The sequence below is a fragment of the Oncorhynchus gorbuscha genome, linkage group LG11 (assembly GCF_021184085.1).
Source record: "Oncorhynchus gorbuscha isolate QuinsamMale2020 ecotype Even-year linkage group LG11, OgorEven_v1.0, whole genome shotgun sequence".
NCBI classification, from domain to species: Eukaryota; Metazoa; Chordata; class Actinopteri; order Salmoniformes; family Salmonidae; genus Oncorhynchus; species Oncorhynchus gorbuscha.
Genome location: NC_060183.1, coordinates 52,589,528 through 52,607,105, shown reverse-complemented (window position 1 = coordinate 52,607,105; position 17,578 = coordinate 52,589,528). Strand labels below are relative to the sequence as shown.

Below are 17,578 nucleotides of genomic sequence, written 5' to 3'. Positions count from 1 at the left end.
GCTGAGCCGAACGGGCCTGTAAATGTATCGGTTGTTTTCAGTTTTGATCCATTTTTGTGAGAGATGTGACTACTTTCATTTGTTTCCCGCCACTTCATATGAAGGGTGTACTCTGTTGCAGTAAAACCATGTGGTTATTATGGGGACAACAACATCACTTTCTCATTATAAAAACAGCAATGGTGAGATTCAAATGGTGAGATTAATGCTACAGCAAGTCATGGCTTTATTATGTGTGCCTGCGTTGGCCACATAGGCTACAGAAAAATCGCCATGCATGCATCCAATCTATTTAGTCAGGCAATGTCCACATTATTCTCACATATTTTAGAATGCAATAATAATTTCAATATCAATGCATTGGTTAGGCCTAAAAAAGCTTTTTGGGAGATGGGGGGGGGGGGGGGGGTTCTATATTTGGCCCTATATGTACATTTATATAAATTATACAATTGTATGACATTGGGGTCTTTGAAAATTACAGTTAAGTGCTTGGAAAAGGCCCCTGAAAGTCATTGAATTTGATTTGCCAATGTCTGTATGAATCCTGATTAAAGGATGTGTAATCCTAGGCCTATCATGTTGTAAAGGTGAAGTTATGGGTAAATTTCTTAAGTACACATGGAACTGCATGAAAATCCTTATTTTTGTTTCAAACCATTTTAAAATGTTGATCCCAATCTCTTCCATTGGCCCCATTTATTTATAGAAAAACCCAATTAGACTGTGAGATGCATCAAGCGAAAACAGTCAGGCGGACCAGTCCTGCTAACCAACCTCACAGATTCTGTTTGCCTTGAGAAAGGAGATCCAGACGCAGCAGAAGAATCACTCCAACTCAGCTCAGAGCTCGTTCCTCTCTCTCCTCATCCTCTTTCCTCTCATGAAATCTGTCCATTTTGCCGACTAATTGGACAAATGCATTGCATTGCTGTTTCAATGCGAGGCTCCTTGAAAGGATTTGCTATGCACACACCGGCGCATCCTTGGGGGCCCGTGTCCTCCGGCTCAGCTTTTAAAAGATGGATTCAACCTAATTTGAGTGTCAAGGTCCGGAGACTATCTTAACTTCCCTTCCTTAGGCTTTTACCTTCCATTGAAGGAGAGGTATTTACTTAGGTAGTAAGCCTATTTTATACCTTTTCTAGAAACGGTACTGTATGTCGCAAGTCCACATATTTCCTCTGCGTCAGCAGTTTGTTTACGATACAAAAGAGGCTATTTTTGTGTTATTAATAGCTTGATTTTTGAGGTCAGATACAGACCTCTATAGTGTCAGGTCGTTGTAAGCATTCTAAGCTTTTACAATTCTCTCCACTCTTAATACAACTCACAGATATGTAGGAATCAACCACTGCCGGTGATAAAAGACATTAGTCTTTTTAAAGATTTGTTGAATTCAAGACCTGTCCTGGACAGATGTGCATGTGAGTCAAACCTGTCCACTCCCTCAGGCAGAGTGTCACAGTCGTAGTTCATTTTGAACCCAGGAAATTACACGGAAGTCCTCGATTACATAATTACTGGCCAGGACTAAACAGAACCTATCATTTTCTTTGCCATTTATTTTCTTGGGGATCATGAGGGAGGCAGCTGGCCAGGGGACTGGTTCATGATGGTACAGTCGCAGTCCTCTTTGTGTCCTTTGGCAGCACATGGCAGCCATGTTGGCTTTTTTAGACCCACGGCTCCAAGGGAGTTTGGCAGGAGAGGAGAGCAGGAAAAACCGCAGTGTTCAAAGTCATGGCCAAGTACTCTCTCGCTCTCTCTTCTGCACGCTCTCTCTCTCTCCCCCCTATGTTCCTTCTCTCCCTCTCTCTCTGTCACTCTCTCCTTCCCCATCTACCCACCCCACCTTCTCTCCCAGTATCTCTCTGCTACACTGTCAGTCTTCCCCATCTCCATCTTCTCTCTGTCACTCATTCTCTCTTCTATTCTGTCTCCACCTGTCCCTCCCTTTCTGTCTTCTGTCTCTGAAATGAATCCTGTCTCTTTCCTGACGTCCCTGTGAAATAGAGGTGGGGAAAATCACTGACCGAGTTAGAGGCAGGCTTATCGCCTCATCTGTTTTCCAGACCATTATGTCTGGCTCTAGAGGAAGCCTGATTTATACACCTGCGTATGGTCGGGTAGCATACAGTGCATTCAGAAATTATTCAGACCCCTTGACTTTTCCCACATTTTGTTTCGTTAAAGCCTTATTTCACACTTAATTAAATCAATAATTTTCCAATCGACACACAATACCCCATAATGACAAAGCAAAAACAGGTTTGAAGATATGTTTACAAATTTATATAAAATACTAAACAGGCTGTATCACATCCGGCTGTGATTGGGAGTACCACAGGGCGGCGCACAATTGGTCCAGTGTCGTTCGTCATTGTAAATAGGAATTTGTTCTTAACTGACTTGTCTTGTTAAATTTAAGGTTTAAAAAAAGACAGATACCTTATTTACATACGTATTCAGACCCTTTGATATGACACTTGAAATTGAGCTCAGGTGCAAACTGTTTCCATTGATCATCCTTGATGTTTCTACAACTTGATTGACGTCCATTTGTGGTAATTCAATTGATTGGACATGATTTGGAAAGGCACACACCTGCCTATATTAGGTTCCACAGATGACAGTGCAGGTCTGAGCAAAAACCAAGCCATGAGGTTGAGGGAATTGTCCGTAGAGCTCCAAGACAGGATTGTCGAAGCATTGAAGGTCCCCAAGAAAACAGTGGCCTCCATCATTCTTAAATGGAACAAGTTTGGAACCACCAAGACTCTTCCTAGAGCTGGCCACCCAGCCAAACTGAGCAATCGGGGGAGAAGGGCCTTTGTCAGGGAGGTGACCAAGAACCCAATGGTCACTCTGACAGAGCTCCAGAGTTCCTCTGTGGCGATGGGAGAATCTTCGAGAAGGACAACCATCTCTGCAGCACTCCACCAATCAGGCCTTTATGTTAGAATGGCCAGACGGAAGCCACTCCTCAGTAAAAGGCACATGACAGCCCACTTGGAGTTTGCCTAAAGGCACCTAAAGGACTCTCAGACCATGAGAAACAAGACTCTTTGGCCTGAATGCCAAGAGTCACGTCTGGTGGAAACCTGGCACCATACCTATGATAAAGCATGGTGGTGGCAGCATCATGCTGTGTGGATGTTTTTCAGTGGTCAGGACTAGGAGACTTGTCAGGATCGAGGGAAAGATGAACGAAGCACAGTACAGAGGGAACCTTGATGAAAAACTGCTCCAGAGAGCTCAGGACCTCAGACTGGGGCGAAGGTTCACCTTCCAACAGAACAACAACCTTTACACACAGCCAAGACAACGCAGGAGTGGCTTCGGGACAAGTCTCTGAATGTCCTTGAGTGGCCCAGCCAGAGATCGGGCTTGAAACCACTCGAACATCTCTGGAGAGACCTGAAAATAGCTGTGCAACGACGCTCCCCATCCAACCCGACAGAACTTGAGAAGATCTGCAGGAAACTCTCCAAATACAGGTGTACCAAGCTTGTAGCATCATACCCAAGAAGACTCTAGGCTGTAATCGCTGCCAAAGGTGCTTCAACAAAGTACTGAGTAAAGGGTCTGAATACTTGTGTAAATATGATATTTCAGTTTTGTATTTTTTATACATTTTGGAAAAATCTATAGTAACTTGTTTTTCCTTTGTCATTATGGGGTATTGTGTGTAGAGGGGGAAAAATATTTAATACATTTTAGAGTAAGGATGTAACGCAACAAAATGTTGAAAAATTTGACCGGTCTGAATACTTTCCGAATGCACTGTATACTGCAGACAACATGTGCTGATGTTACTTTTTTGCCCCACTGTATATAAAAAATGTATTTAGTCAGCCACCAATTGTGCAAGTTCTCCCACTTAAAAAGATGAGAGAGGCCTGTAATTTTCATCATAGGTACACTTCAACTATGACAGAGAAAATTAGAAAAAAAATCCAGAAAATCACATTGTAGGATTTTTTATGAATGTATTTGCAAATTATGGTGGAAAATAAGTATTTGGTCACCTACAAACAAGCAAGATTTCTGTCTCTCTTAGACCTGTAACTTCTTCTTTAAGAGGCTCCTCTGTCCTCCACTCGTTACCTGTATTAATGGCACCTGTTTGAACTTGTTATCAGTATAAAAGACACCTATCCACAACCTCAAACAGTCACACTCCAAACTCCACTATGGCCAAGACCAAAGAGCTGTCAAAGGACACCAGAAACAAAATTGTAGATCTGCACCAGGCTGGGAAGACTGAATCTGCAATAGGTAAGCAGCTTGGTTTGAAGAAATCAACTGTGGGAGCAATTATTAGGAAATGGAAGACATACAAGACCACTGACAATCTCTCTCGATCTGGGGCTCCACGCAAGATCTCACCCCGGGGGGTCAAAATGATCACAAGAACGGTGAGCAAAAATCCCAGAACCACACGGGGGGACCGAGTGAATGACCTGCAGAGAGCTGGGACAAAAGTAACAAAGCCTACCATCAGTAACACACTACGCCGCCAGGGACTCAAATCCTGCAGTGCCAGACGTGTCCCCCTGCTTAAGCCAGTACATGTCCAGGCCCATCTGAAGTTTGCTAGAGAGCATTTGAATGATCCAGAAGAAGATTGGGATAATGTCAGATGAAACCAAAATATAACTTTTTGGTAAAAACTCAACTCGTCGTGTTTGGAGGACAATGAATGCTGAGTTGCATCCAAAGAACACCATACCTACTGTGAAGCATGGGGGTGGAAACATCATGCTTTGGGGCTGTTTTTCTGCAAAGGGGCCAGGACAACTGATCCATGTAAAGGAAAGAATGAATGGGGCCATGTATCGTGAGATTTTGAGTGAAAACCTTCCATCAGCAAGGGCATTGAAGATGAAACGTGGCTGGGTCTTTCAGCATGACAATGATCCAAAACACACCGCCCGGGCAACGAAGGAGTGGCTTCATAAGAAGTATATCAAGGTCCTGGTGGCCTAGCCAGTCTCCAGATCTCAACCCCATAGAAAAGTCTGTGTTGCCCAGCAACAGCCCCAAAACATCACTGCTCTAGAGGAGATCTGCATGGCCAAAATACCAGCAACAGTGTGTTAAAACCTTGTGAAGACTTTCAGAAAACGTTTGAACTCTGTCATTGCCAACAAAGGGTATATAACAAAGTATTGAGATAAACTTTTGTTATTGACCAAATACTTTTTTTTCACCATAATTTGCAAATAAATTCATTAAAAATCCTACAGTGTGATTTTCTGGATTTTTTTTTCTCATTTTGTCTGTCATAGTTGAAGTGTACCTACGATGAAAATTACAGGCCTCTTTCATCTTTTTATGTGGGAGAACATGCACAATTGGTGGCTGACTAAATACTTTTTTGCCCCACTGTACATGTACTGATGTTTGTACAGATAGTTACAATGATGTAGATATACTGTACCTTTTTCTATAATGCCATATGTGTATATATACCATGTAAAAGATTGGCCATATTATTGAAAACAAGCAGGTAGCTAACACGATTTAGGCATCTTGACATGTCTGTGTATGCAGCTATATCCCGTTCTGCTAACAGCACATGCCAGTTGATGGCTGTGTGTGGTATGGTTGCGACATCAATGATTTATAATTCCATATATTTCCTCTCTGTCTGTGCAATGGGTGCTGTGAAAGCACAAAAGGCTCTTGTATCGTCATTGTTTATATTTTAGTGGGCCAGCGTTCAAACTAATGTTCCTTTCCACGCTCTTCCTGGCAGAGGAAGCTCTCTCCCTCCGGCACACACACATACACACACCCAACATACATGCATGCACGCACACACACCTAGGGCCCAAACTGCTGTAGTGTTGTGAAGAGATAACAACAATTAAACAGCGTTTGTATTTTGTACACTAGCTGCAAGCATAATGCTGACAAATCCAAGCTGGCATAACAAATTCATTGCAAGACCTGGCAAGGCTTTCCATGAGTTCTCTGATGCTTAATATAGAGTGAGAGAAGAAGCCTGTCAGCAGTGGAGCGACTCAAGTACCCTGTTTCCTCTGCATCATCACTGTCCCAAAATTCCTGCCTTTGCCCACTGCACAGAAGAGATCAGATGGATCCTCACATTGTCTCAAACTGGAGCAAGAAGTGCCTTAAGTAGCAACAAACTGAGTCCTTCTGTAAATCGTCTGTATGATGAGATTATAAGCAGGTGTGTGTGTGTTCTCAGGAGATCTGCGCCCATGAACCTCAGCCTGTGTGTCTGTGTGTCCCATAGAATTAAATAGAACACATTCACAATAAAATAGTGATATAAGGTATCTCTATGGTGTCTTTTCCCCAGGTGCGAGAGCTGCAGACGCGTCTCCAGAGCTCCCAGTCTGCAGGCCCGTCCAGCCCTGGGCGTCTCACCCCCGCCTCCCGCCCCATCAATCCCAGCACCGGGGAACTCAGCACCAGCAGCAGCAGTAACGATATACCTGTGGCCAAGGTAGAATGCACACACACGCTATGTCATGCATAGTAAGGTACAAAACACCAAAGTACTGGAATGATGGACTAATGAAATTGGAACAATGGGATGTTGTACATTCGTATGAGGGACACACACACTGTGGGGATATTCTGAACTCTCCTCTGAAATGTTCTCCATCTCTCTTTTCTCTCTTATTGTATTATAACTTGAATGACACAAACACACACATGCTCGCACACACACCAATCTGTGGACTAGCCTTGCGCTAGTCCCGCCAGAGAGGGACAATTGTAATCAAAGAGTCAGTCTGATCAACCATATTGCTCTTCCCCTTTCCTGTGTGTGTCCCCTTGACATTGACCCTCAGAAGGAATTCAATATATTAGAGATCCAGTACAATCCCTACATTTATTTATTTTAGGGGCCAAGCACTTTTTATCAGTAATTCACAGTAATGTATTGAATGTGTTGTCTTGTTGCTAGGTGGCAGAGCGAGTGAAGCTGTCTAAAACCAGGTCAGAGTCTTCCTCTACCGAGAGGCCTGTTCTGGGATCAGAGATCAGCAGCATCGGGGTAAGGAGATACGGGATGGATATTCAATACTGAATGCTTTGAGAGGGGAAATATGCAAACAGGTTTAAAGAAAGGAAGAGAGGGATGTAAGAAAGAGAGAGCGGAAGAGAGAGAGAGGGGTGGACAGGGAGAGTATGAGAGAGCGACATTAGGTAGGGGCACATTTCCCTGTAGCAGCTGGCCGAAGGTAACAGCAGCATCAGCAGATGTGTCAGAGATGGGTATCTCCAGTGAAGTGTGACAGACCTGGTGTCACTCATTCCCCACTGTCCCCTTCCCCTGGCACCCACACAGCCTTGTTGACACTAAAGGTGACCTGCCAATGTCCCCTCTAACAGTTATCACTTTCCTCTTCTGGTGCCCTTTTTTTCTCTTGTGCCTCCCTCCCTCTCTCTCTCCCTCTTTCTCTCTCCCTCGCTCCTGTTGGTGTGTGTTCGTGTGTGAGCGATTGGAAATCAATCCTAATGATTCCAGGGCTTGTCTTTTCCCTGAAAGCTCCGGCCATTAAAATTCTCCTCTCAATCTTTAGCCGGAACCCATCTGCTCCAAAATAGACTGAAAAGAGAGGAAGAGGGAAGAAAGAGAAAGAGAGGCAGACTGTTAGCATTCCTCTGGGACTAGGCTGCGACGGATTATGTAAAGTTCAGTAGAAAACCGGCCTCTTTCTGCGTACAGTCTCTCTTGAAAAAGAGATTTGATCTCAAGGAGACTAACCTGTATAAGTAAAGATTATAAACACTATCTGTATACACTGTGGATTAAGAGAGTGGAGGATCACAAAGAAATGCCCTCAGTCAGTCTGACACACTGAATTCCTATTGTGTCGTTTTTACATTGTGATTTTTGGCTGCACCTTGACTCACATTGGTTGAAGCACTGTCTACTCCCCTCCTCTCCTTGTTTGTACCCCAATTTACTCTTTACACAAAAGTAGTGCACTTCATATGGTATAAGTTACCATTTGAGACTGGGAGGCGACCTTAGATCTATGTAAATGTCTGTCTTACCCCCGTCTGTCCTTGAGCTGTTCTTGTCTATTACTGTTCTGTATTATGTTATGTTTCTTGTTATGTGTGGACCCCAGGAAGAGTAGCTGCTGCTTTTGCAACAGGTAATGGGGATCCTAATAAAATACCAAAATACCATGTGACCCTGTTCCTCCTCCTCCCAGGTGTCCAGTAACGTGGCGGAACACCTGGCCCACTCCCTCCAGGACTGCTCCAACATCCAGGAGATCTTCCAGACCCTCTACTCCCACGGATCAGCCATCTCTGAGAACAAGATCAGGGAGTTTGAAGTGGAGACAGAGAGACTCAACAGGTGATACTCAAACCATGCTGTCATTGTCCTTATTATGTCCTTATCATTTTTTTTATCCATTCGTCGGTCCATCCATGCCTAATTAATACTATTAAAGTGGAACTGACAGCATTTTAACAAACTGAAATCGTATTCAAATCTTTTCATATACACCCCCGGGAAGAATATGACACCTTTTTTTCATTTTCTGACAAGCGAGCACTTAGATATGGTCATTTTCACCTTTTCATAAATCCATAGAATGTTTGGTAATGACGAATAGAAAGGCATTTGAGAAATGTATATAGCAATATAGAGTAGGAAAGCGGCTGTGCGTTTGGACAATTAAGACACTGCAGTAAATAAAACCAAATAAAAATGTGTCTTGTCCAGGACCGGAGTCTATGCATACCGGTGAGCCACAGCCAATTGAGCTACAGTAGGTCTATATGCTAATAAGCCATTTGCCACATGGGCAGTGTTGCCTACAATATTTAACACGTTTTCAGTACCCTCCAGCTACTTTTATTGGTAATAGATTCTAGCAACAAATTCAGCTACTTACATGGGCTTGCCATCATTCACTTTGAACTGGACTGTGTGTTTACAGCCAGTAGCAACAACACGATTTTAGATCATTAGAAAGCATTTGCCAAAGCCACATATTTCTGCAAATATATAAATACCGTGGGAGTCGTCTTTTGGGAACAACAGTCTTATTGATCAAACAGCCATGAAATGGTAGGCTGTTTCCTTCAGTTGCCTATGCACATCAACAATAACAAGATCATTAACTAATGTTAGCCAGAGTGAGATGAGCTAAAATCTACCGAGAGAACAGTAGGTGAACCCTCTCAAACTGTTTTAGCTTATAGTTGGCTGTCAAAATTGCACTGCTAAACGATGGGAAATAGTAGCCTGCTCGCCCTTCTGCAGCTTGCCTGCCAACGTGCGGTGTAGTTATCTCTATGTTAAAGATTCAGACTCATTAATAATAATATGAATATCTCTTCATCGGAACGTGCAAGAATGATATAATTTACATATTCTGAATCAGCTGACAATAGCCCAAAAAAATGCACCCCTTGTTTTTGCAATTCGGCGTCCTTTTCTTTTCGGAGGCAAAATGTAGCTAAAACATTACTCTCCTCTACTCAGAGGGTTAAGGGGGACAGTCTTACAACTCAAATGCCTACTTTTGCATGTTAATGAATAGCTTCTCAACCACATGACATATAGCTCTCAAATCAATTTGACATTGTTCAGAGGCCTCTTCTTTTGAATTCACAGCCATTTGTTTAGCGTTTTTTTTACTTGCTAGCTAACCAAATGACACCTGCATCTCTAGCTGTAGCCACAGAAAAACGATATGGGGAGGGGGGGTTCGTCAATGTGATCATTGCCCATGCTTTGATTGTGTTGACATTCCCAGCCCTAGTTACATTTGTCCATTTTTGTCCAAAATATTGAGTCATTGAAACTGAAACATTGCTTCCCAGATAGCTGTACGAATTAAACAAACAAAGCTAAAATTTACAACCTGATAGCAATATTTGCTGGACAACCAAGACATTTATTGGTGAATTATATTAATCATGCATTGAACTATCTATTCTGCCAACAATACCTTACTCTACATCATGGAATTTTTTGTCAAATTGAACCTATTTTTAAAACATCTTATAAAGTTGGTTTTGTAGCATAAACTGGGAATTTCATATTTATGACTGATATTATGATTGTCTGTTTCATATCTGTAAAGTAGTTAAAACTCTGTCAGTTCCACTTTTAAGCAATACTTTATCTCATCATTGATGCAAAAATGCCATGACAGTAACCATACTTCAGTATAACACAAGCATTAGATGTGGAGTTATTTTGTATAGAGAACATTTGGACAGATGGAAAGAATAATACAATCAAATACACACATTTGCTTTGGATTGGTTTAGGATTAAAATAAAGAGACATGTTTATAATGTCAACTGTAGTATTGACATCCTCCATGGTGTTGCGCTGTGGTGTAGAGATACAGTTCATTCAACCTCATTTACTGCCTTTTTAATAACCATAGCTGATATGGTTGACTTGCTTAAACAAATGTGGTTACTACTGACTCCTTGTGGATTTGTGTAAGTCGATAAGAACCGCATTCTCCTTCAATAATAACGAATGCCAAAATGAATTTTGACTTTTGAACTATGCATAAACATTATTACATTTACAGTGCCAGTTTGGACACACCTACACACCTTTATTTTATTTAAAAAATGTTCTACATTGTAGAATAATAGTGAAGACATCAAAACTATGAAATAACACATATGGAATCATGTAGTAACTAGAAAAGCGTTAAACAATCAAAATACATTTTATATTTGAGATTCTTCAAAGTAGCCACCCTTTGCCTTGATGACAGCTTTGCACATTCTTGGCATTCTCTCAACCAGCTTCACCTGGAATGCTGTTCCAACAGTCTTGAAGTAGTCCTGTTGGTTCAGCACCTTCAAAATGGACACCTACAGAAATTCAGATGTTAGTTCAGATAAATTCAACAACATTATATGGTATCTCCTCCTCATCAAGAAATGCACATTGTAACGGCGTTCTTCTATCTCCTCCTCTGACGAAGAGGTAGAACAAGGATCGGACCAAAATTCAGCGTGATGATGATTCATGATATAATTTTAATGAAGGAAAAAACAATACAAGCGGAAACAACAAAATAATGAAAAGTGAAAACCGAAACAGCCCCATCTGGTGCAAACACAAAGACAGGAACAATCACCCACAAAACACTCAAAGAATATGGCTGCCTAAATATGGCTCCCAATCAGAGACAACGATAATCACCTGACTCTGATTGAGAACCGCCTCAGGCAGCCATAGACTAATTAGACACCCCACAAAAACCCCAAGACAAAAAACACACCACAATAACCCATGTCACACCCTGGCCTGACCAAATAAAGAAAGAAAACACAAAACACTAAGACCAAGGCGTGACACACATGAGCTAATTATAATACACAAAGTAAGCAAAACAATGAAATCATTCCAAAATTGCCTTAAATGATGAATAAGATGCCTATAACAATTGAGATGTACAAACTATGGCATAAGGGAACGATGAGCAGAAAAGAGGCAATCCGAAATTTCAATTAAGACATTAATGAACAAGCTAAGATGGACGTTGTCAATATAAATATTTGTTCAGCACTTTTCAAATGCACAGCAACAGAATTCAGAACATGGGCCGTTCTTACAGTATTCTCCCTGTACACCAAGTCAGAACTGTAGAATAGATAAAGGGGGCATATAGGCAGACAAATAAAGCTCTTATAATATTCAATGATGACATTTCTCTTAAGCAGCCTATAGGCTACATGTGCACCACCAGGTCAGAACAGTAAGCTAAGTTCTGAGGGGGTAAGTGATCACATTATTAGGGTGAGGCACATGGGCTACTAACAGCTTACTACACAACATACACATATTATTACTTTCTTAGTTACAGTATACATAACTCCCTGACATATTACATATTTTATGCAGCAGCTTTTAAGACATTTTGGACTCACATTGTTGTGCTGTGCTCACTTGAACAGGAAGGTGGCGCGGCGGGTCTTCTTGTGGGAAAATATTGTCATCAAAGTCTGGTGTTCTCTGGATTTATCATGCTTTCAAAACAACTGGGAGCTCGGGGAAAAAAACAATGTCTAATCATGACGCCAGTGAATCGTGACATTAGGTCCGAGCTCTAGAAAGAGGCCCGAGTTCTCGACTTGGAATTCCGAGTTGGATGAGTTCAAAACGTATTTTCCCAGTTCTGAGTTTCCAGTTGTTTTGAAAGCAGCAGAAGTCATGCTGGATTGACAGCATGGTCAATCTATTCAACCTTTTCTGGCACATGGTGTTGCGTGTGAATGTTTATCATTTTAAGCTTGGAAAAGAGACCCTTTCAGACAGATGTTTTAAACCGTTAAACCCAGACTTGGACCACACACCCTCTCCACTGAATAGCAGGCAGGGGAAGCAAAATAGTTAGCCACTGATTCCTTCCAAAACTATTCATTGTTGAATTTGTTTATGTCCAATGGCCATTGAGCACTGATACTGATACGTTTTATCTATAATTTCTCTTCATATAAAAAGGATTTGCCAGTAGATTGACAATGTGATTCATGATGATGAATGCTTGTCGTGCTTGCTAGCTAAGATTTTGAAAGTGTGATGTTGACATGATCAAATATACGGTGTATATATATAGCGTGATTTGACGTAATTTTATCTGTGCCCAATGACCTTGAGCCTTCTTGGATGGTCACTTCTAATGTAAATCTATGGCAGCACCCAAGGGGGCTTGACCTGCCTATAGCTCTCCCTGTAGATTCTGCGGTGATGTAGTGTCCCCATGAGTGACAGAACACTGAGTCAATCACAGCGCAACTAAAGACGATTACCAATGCCTACGCTCTGTATGTTCCGACGGCTGCTCACAGGGAGCACAGAGCTTGGCTAAAACACCTGATTTTTGGAGCTGCCTTACTCAAGAAAGCAAGAAAGAGACAATGTTTGTATGTGGCTTTATTCACTCAATAAATGTGTTTTTACATTGTTTGCAAACTGATATGTGACATGAATTAATTCCCAAATAACATGCTAAACAGGCAACAACAACAAACAAACAAATTGATGGGTCACCACTGCTTAAAGGGATAGTTCACCTTAAAATCCAACCAGAATTGGTGTAATGGAGTCAATCCAAAATTAATGAGAAAGATCAGCACCTGATAATCTGTGACAAAACTTTGAAACTTTACATTTTGGTGTGTAGTATCCCTTTAAGGTTGTTATTTGGCACATGTGTTTTATGGGATATCCCATACGTTTACCACTAACGACCAGGCTGCTGACACACTATTTTCTCTTAATTAAGCCCAGAGTGCTTTATCGACGTCCTTGATTAGATGGATAGTTACGCGTCATTAGCTACTCTCACATAATCTACCCATAAAACCAAGGCCATTTGAGTTCTGTAGAGGGGGTGGCTATAGTTTCCCTGTCCCTTTTTCCCCTAGCACTCACTTAAACTGCAATAGATGATGTGTGATGAGCGACCTGGCACAAAATGGATGCTGTGAATCACCCAGGTGGGTGCTTTATATCGCTGGTGGATGGGTGAGTCGCAATGTGAGATATTGAGATATGCTTTGAGATATGACAGGCACTTTATACAATAAATGTACCCCAATGAAGATTTTGTGTGTGTGTGTGTGTATGTGTGTTCCAGCCGCATCGAGCATCTGAAGTCTCAGAATGACCTGCTGACCATCACGTTAGAGGAGTGTAAGGGCAACGCAGAGAGGATGAGCATGCTGGTGGGCAAATACGAATCTAATGCCACCGCCCTGCGACTGGCACTGCAGTACAGGTACACACACACACACACACACACAGCAATGCCTAACCTAATGGAGCATGTAACATACATAAGACATTTGCTCAGTCCTGGTTGGATTCACGCATCAGCCAGAAAGAAACACACCAACAGGGTGAAAGCCTGAATGCAAATTCCCTGCTCCAGTCATAAGACCAAAGCCTACTCTGAGCCTTGCATAGCTAACAAACACCTTATCAAGCTATAAACATCAGAACCACACTAATGTTCCTCGTTAGAAGCCTCCTCCAGTAATTATAATTAAGCTGTACTCTTCGAGGTCAGGGCCTTTTTGTAGGTTCCATGCGGTAGCGGCCATTATGCATCTTATTAGTATTCGCATCCCCTTGGTCAATCAAGTGTGTTTGTGTACGGCCCTTGGCCCCTCTCTAATAAGGTGCCCTGAAGGTGCCCATTCAGCAAAGCTAACGAGATACGAAAGGGAAAAACAGATCTAATCTAAGTGGTATTTCTAATTAGCATCATGCTAATCATCCAACCATGATAATCCTGTGGGGATGTTATGAGTTGCAGAAAGGCTGTTAATCCTTTGCTTGTATGGCAAAGTTTAAGCAAACTGAAATGGAAATAAGTTGTATTTTCAGCTGTTGATATTGGCTGAATGTAATATTGTGGTGGCATGGTAACGTTACGTGTGTTTCTCATAGCATTCTGCGTAGCATGTCTCAGGGAGACGGTTTGCCTCAAAGCAAAGCTATGAGTAGATGAATAAACAGATACAAAGATAGATGACCGATACATAAATAGAAACGATATAGCCAATAAAGATAATTATTAGTCTTGCCCATTACACCAGAGTACACAACACTTGAATAGTCTTCAAATGCATTATTAATATAACACCAGTTCCATTAAAAACACAAACACACACTAAGATTCATACTGTGTGTTTTTCCCTGTATGATATATTCATGAAGCCATTGATTTTATGTGATGTGGGGGACTGTAGTGTGTTTGTACCTGGAGGGAGAGAGGGTTTGGCCATCTGTGTCTGGTTTGTTGTTCACTAGAAGCCCAGATGTCAGTGCTTTGATTGAATTTCAGCCCCGCCAAGTGGGATGTCAGCGAGGGCACCCCATTGGGCCATTTGGGGAGAGATATAGTCTTTCATTGGATGGGGGAGTGTGGTGTGTAGGATTGCAAAACTACCGGAATCTTCAGTAATTTTGGTAATTAACAGAAAATCTATGCCAATTGATCGGAATTTAGGTAATTTATACTTGAATTAGGTATTCAAAAATGTATTCGTATATACTGAACAGAAATATAAACGCAACATGTAAAGTGTTGGTCCCATGTTTCATGAGCTTAAATAAAGATCCCAGACATATTCCATGTTCCAAAATGTTGTGCACACATTTACCAAGATAATCCATCCACTTGACAGGTGTGTCAAGAAGCTGATTAACAGTATGATCATTACACAGGTGCACCTTGTGCCGGGGGCAATAAAAGGTTACTCTAAAATGTGCAGTTTTGTCACAAAAGACAATGCCACATATGTCTCAAGTTTTGAGGGAGCGTGCCATTGGCATGCACACCGCAGGAATGTCCACCAAAGTTGTTACCAGAGAAATTAATGTTAATTTCTCTATCATAAACCGCATTCAATGTCATTTTAGAGAATTTGGTATTACTTCCAACCAGCCTCACAACCGCAGACCACGTGTATGGTGTTGTGTGGGCTAGCGGTTTGCTGACAATGTTGTGAACAGAGTGCCCCATGGTGGCGTTGGGTTATGGTATGGGTGGGCATAAGTTATGGACAACGAACATAAGTTACGAACAAAGAATACAATTGCATTGTATTCCCTGTCATGTGAAATCAATAGATTAGGGCTTAATTGATATATTTCAATTGACTGATTTCCTTATGTGAACTGTAACTTTGTAAAATCTTTGAAATTGTTGCATGTTGCTTTTATATTTTTGTTCGGTATATTTGTTGGTATGTGATAAGACCACACAGAGAGCCAGAGATTATCACCTACACTAGATGTCTTGTGATAAATTAAATTAAATTCTTGAAAGATACTGCAATTCTGGTAGTTTACTGGTGAACTTTTCCCTAGTGGTGTGTGTATGTGTGCATTTAATATTTGGTGGAAGAATCTCCAAGGAGCTCTCTGTCTCTCTCTCTATCTGTCTCTATCTGTCTCTATCTGTCTCTATCTATCTATCTATCTATCTATCTATCTATCTATCTATCTATCTATCTATCTATCTATCTGTCTGTCTGTCTGTCTGTCTGTCTGTCTGTCTGTCTGTCTGTCTGTCTGTCTGTCTGTCTGTCTGTCTGTCTGTCTGTCTGTCTGTCTGTCTGTCTGTCTGTCTGTCTGTCTGTCTGTCTGTCTGTCTGTCTGTCTGTCTGTCTGTCTGTCTGTCTGTCTGTCTGTCTGTCTGTCTGTCTGTCTGTCTGTCTGTCTGTCTGTCTGTCTGTCTGTCTGTCTGTCTGTCTGTCTGTCTGTCTGTCTGTCTGTCTGTCTGTCTGTCTGTCTGTCTGTCTGTCTGTCTGTCTGTCTGTCTGTCTGTCTGTCTGTCTGTCTGTCTGTCTGTCTGTCTGTCTGTCTGTCTGTCTGTCTGTCTGTCTGTCTATCAGAGAGACACTGTTTGTATATAAAAAGCAGTGTGTAGCCAAGCTAGTAAACGGTGATATTAATCAGCAGTCTGGAAAGCAGTGTTATAAAGAATCAATAGAGGGCTTGGAGGACAGCAAGTGAGTGTGTGTTTGGCTGTGTGTGTATGGCTGCATTTGTATATGATCTATGCAGTGTGTGCGTGTGACTAAAACTATAATCATAAGATTGAAACATCAAAAAGAGGAACACTGTGGGGTATGTTGATAATGCCGGCTACTTTATGGTGTTTTTGCAGGCAGAAACTCGCTGTGTGTGTATTTGCGTTCTTGAGAGAGTGACTAACTCGTAGTGTTGGTGTGAGCTATTAAAGTGTGTAAAAGTATCCACAGGATTTGTTTTGGTACAGCTGAACTAGCAGGGGACTGGAGTCGAGGTTGTGTGTGTGGGGATGTATGTTTGTGTGTGTAAATGGTCTGCCCCTTTAGCGTCATCCATCAAAACATACACACACACACACACACACACACATACAACAAATATAGACTAGCTATGAGGAGAAAATAACTTAGAGATGTTAAATGTTTAAATTGAATGCAGGCTTCAGACTTCCTCTGTGGATGAATGACACGTTTTTAGGCTTAATAGTTAATTACCCTAGCTCTCTCTGTATTTGTTTGTAGAAAAGGTGGATTTTTTCCTGATGTGTAATCATTACCTGATTAAACGATAGTGCCTCGCTGTTTTTCTTCCATCCCCGGGCCCCAGGCAAACACGCACGCGCTATGATGACTGTAGTTAAATAGACATCAGCACCTCTCGGCCGCGTTCCTTTTGAACACGATGAAAGGGCAACACAGAGGAAGGATAACTGGAAGCGAGAGGCCTCCACATTCCTCGTGTGCGTGAGAGAGCGCGAGAAAGAGGGAGAGAGAGCTTATGTGCGTTCTCATTTAGTAGTGCAAATAGGTTGTGTTTTCTGTCAGTCAGTGTATAGAGACCTTTGAGCTACTGTGTGTGTGTGTGTGTGTGTGTGTGTGTGTGTGTGTGTGTGTGTGTGTGTGTGTGTGTGTGTGTGTGTGTGTGTGTGTGTGTGTGTGTGTGTGTGTGTGTGTGTGTGTGTGTGTGTGTGTGTGTGTGTGTGTGTGTGTGTGTGTGTGTGTGTGTGTGTGTTAACTGATTTGCATGTGTTCTTTCCTT

At 41.8% G+C, this 17,578-nt stretch overlaps 1 protein-coding gene across 4 annotated transcripts in view; it reads left to right on the top strand.

Moving 5' to 3' along the window:
• The window catches only part of LOC124048917 (colorectal mutant cancer protein), a 127,127-nt gene that overhangs the window by 92,110 nt on the left and 17,439 nt on the right, over positions 1-17,578 (top strand). For all 4 annotated transcript variants that reach the window (XM_046370093.1, XM_046370092.1, XM_046370094.1 and 1 more), the window contains 4 exons: positions 6,338-6,484; positions 6,953-7,042; positions 8,214-8,362; positions 13,635-13,775. In XM_046370093.1, coding sequence (XP_046226049.1) covers positions 6,338-6,484; positions 6,953-7,042; positions 8,214-8,362; positions 13,635-13,775 — 527 coding nt within the window. The remainder of the gene's footprint in view (positions 1-6,337; positions 6,485-6,952; positions 7,043-8,213; positions 8,363-13,634; positions 13,776-17,578) is intronic.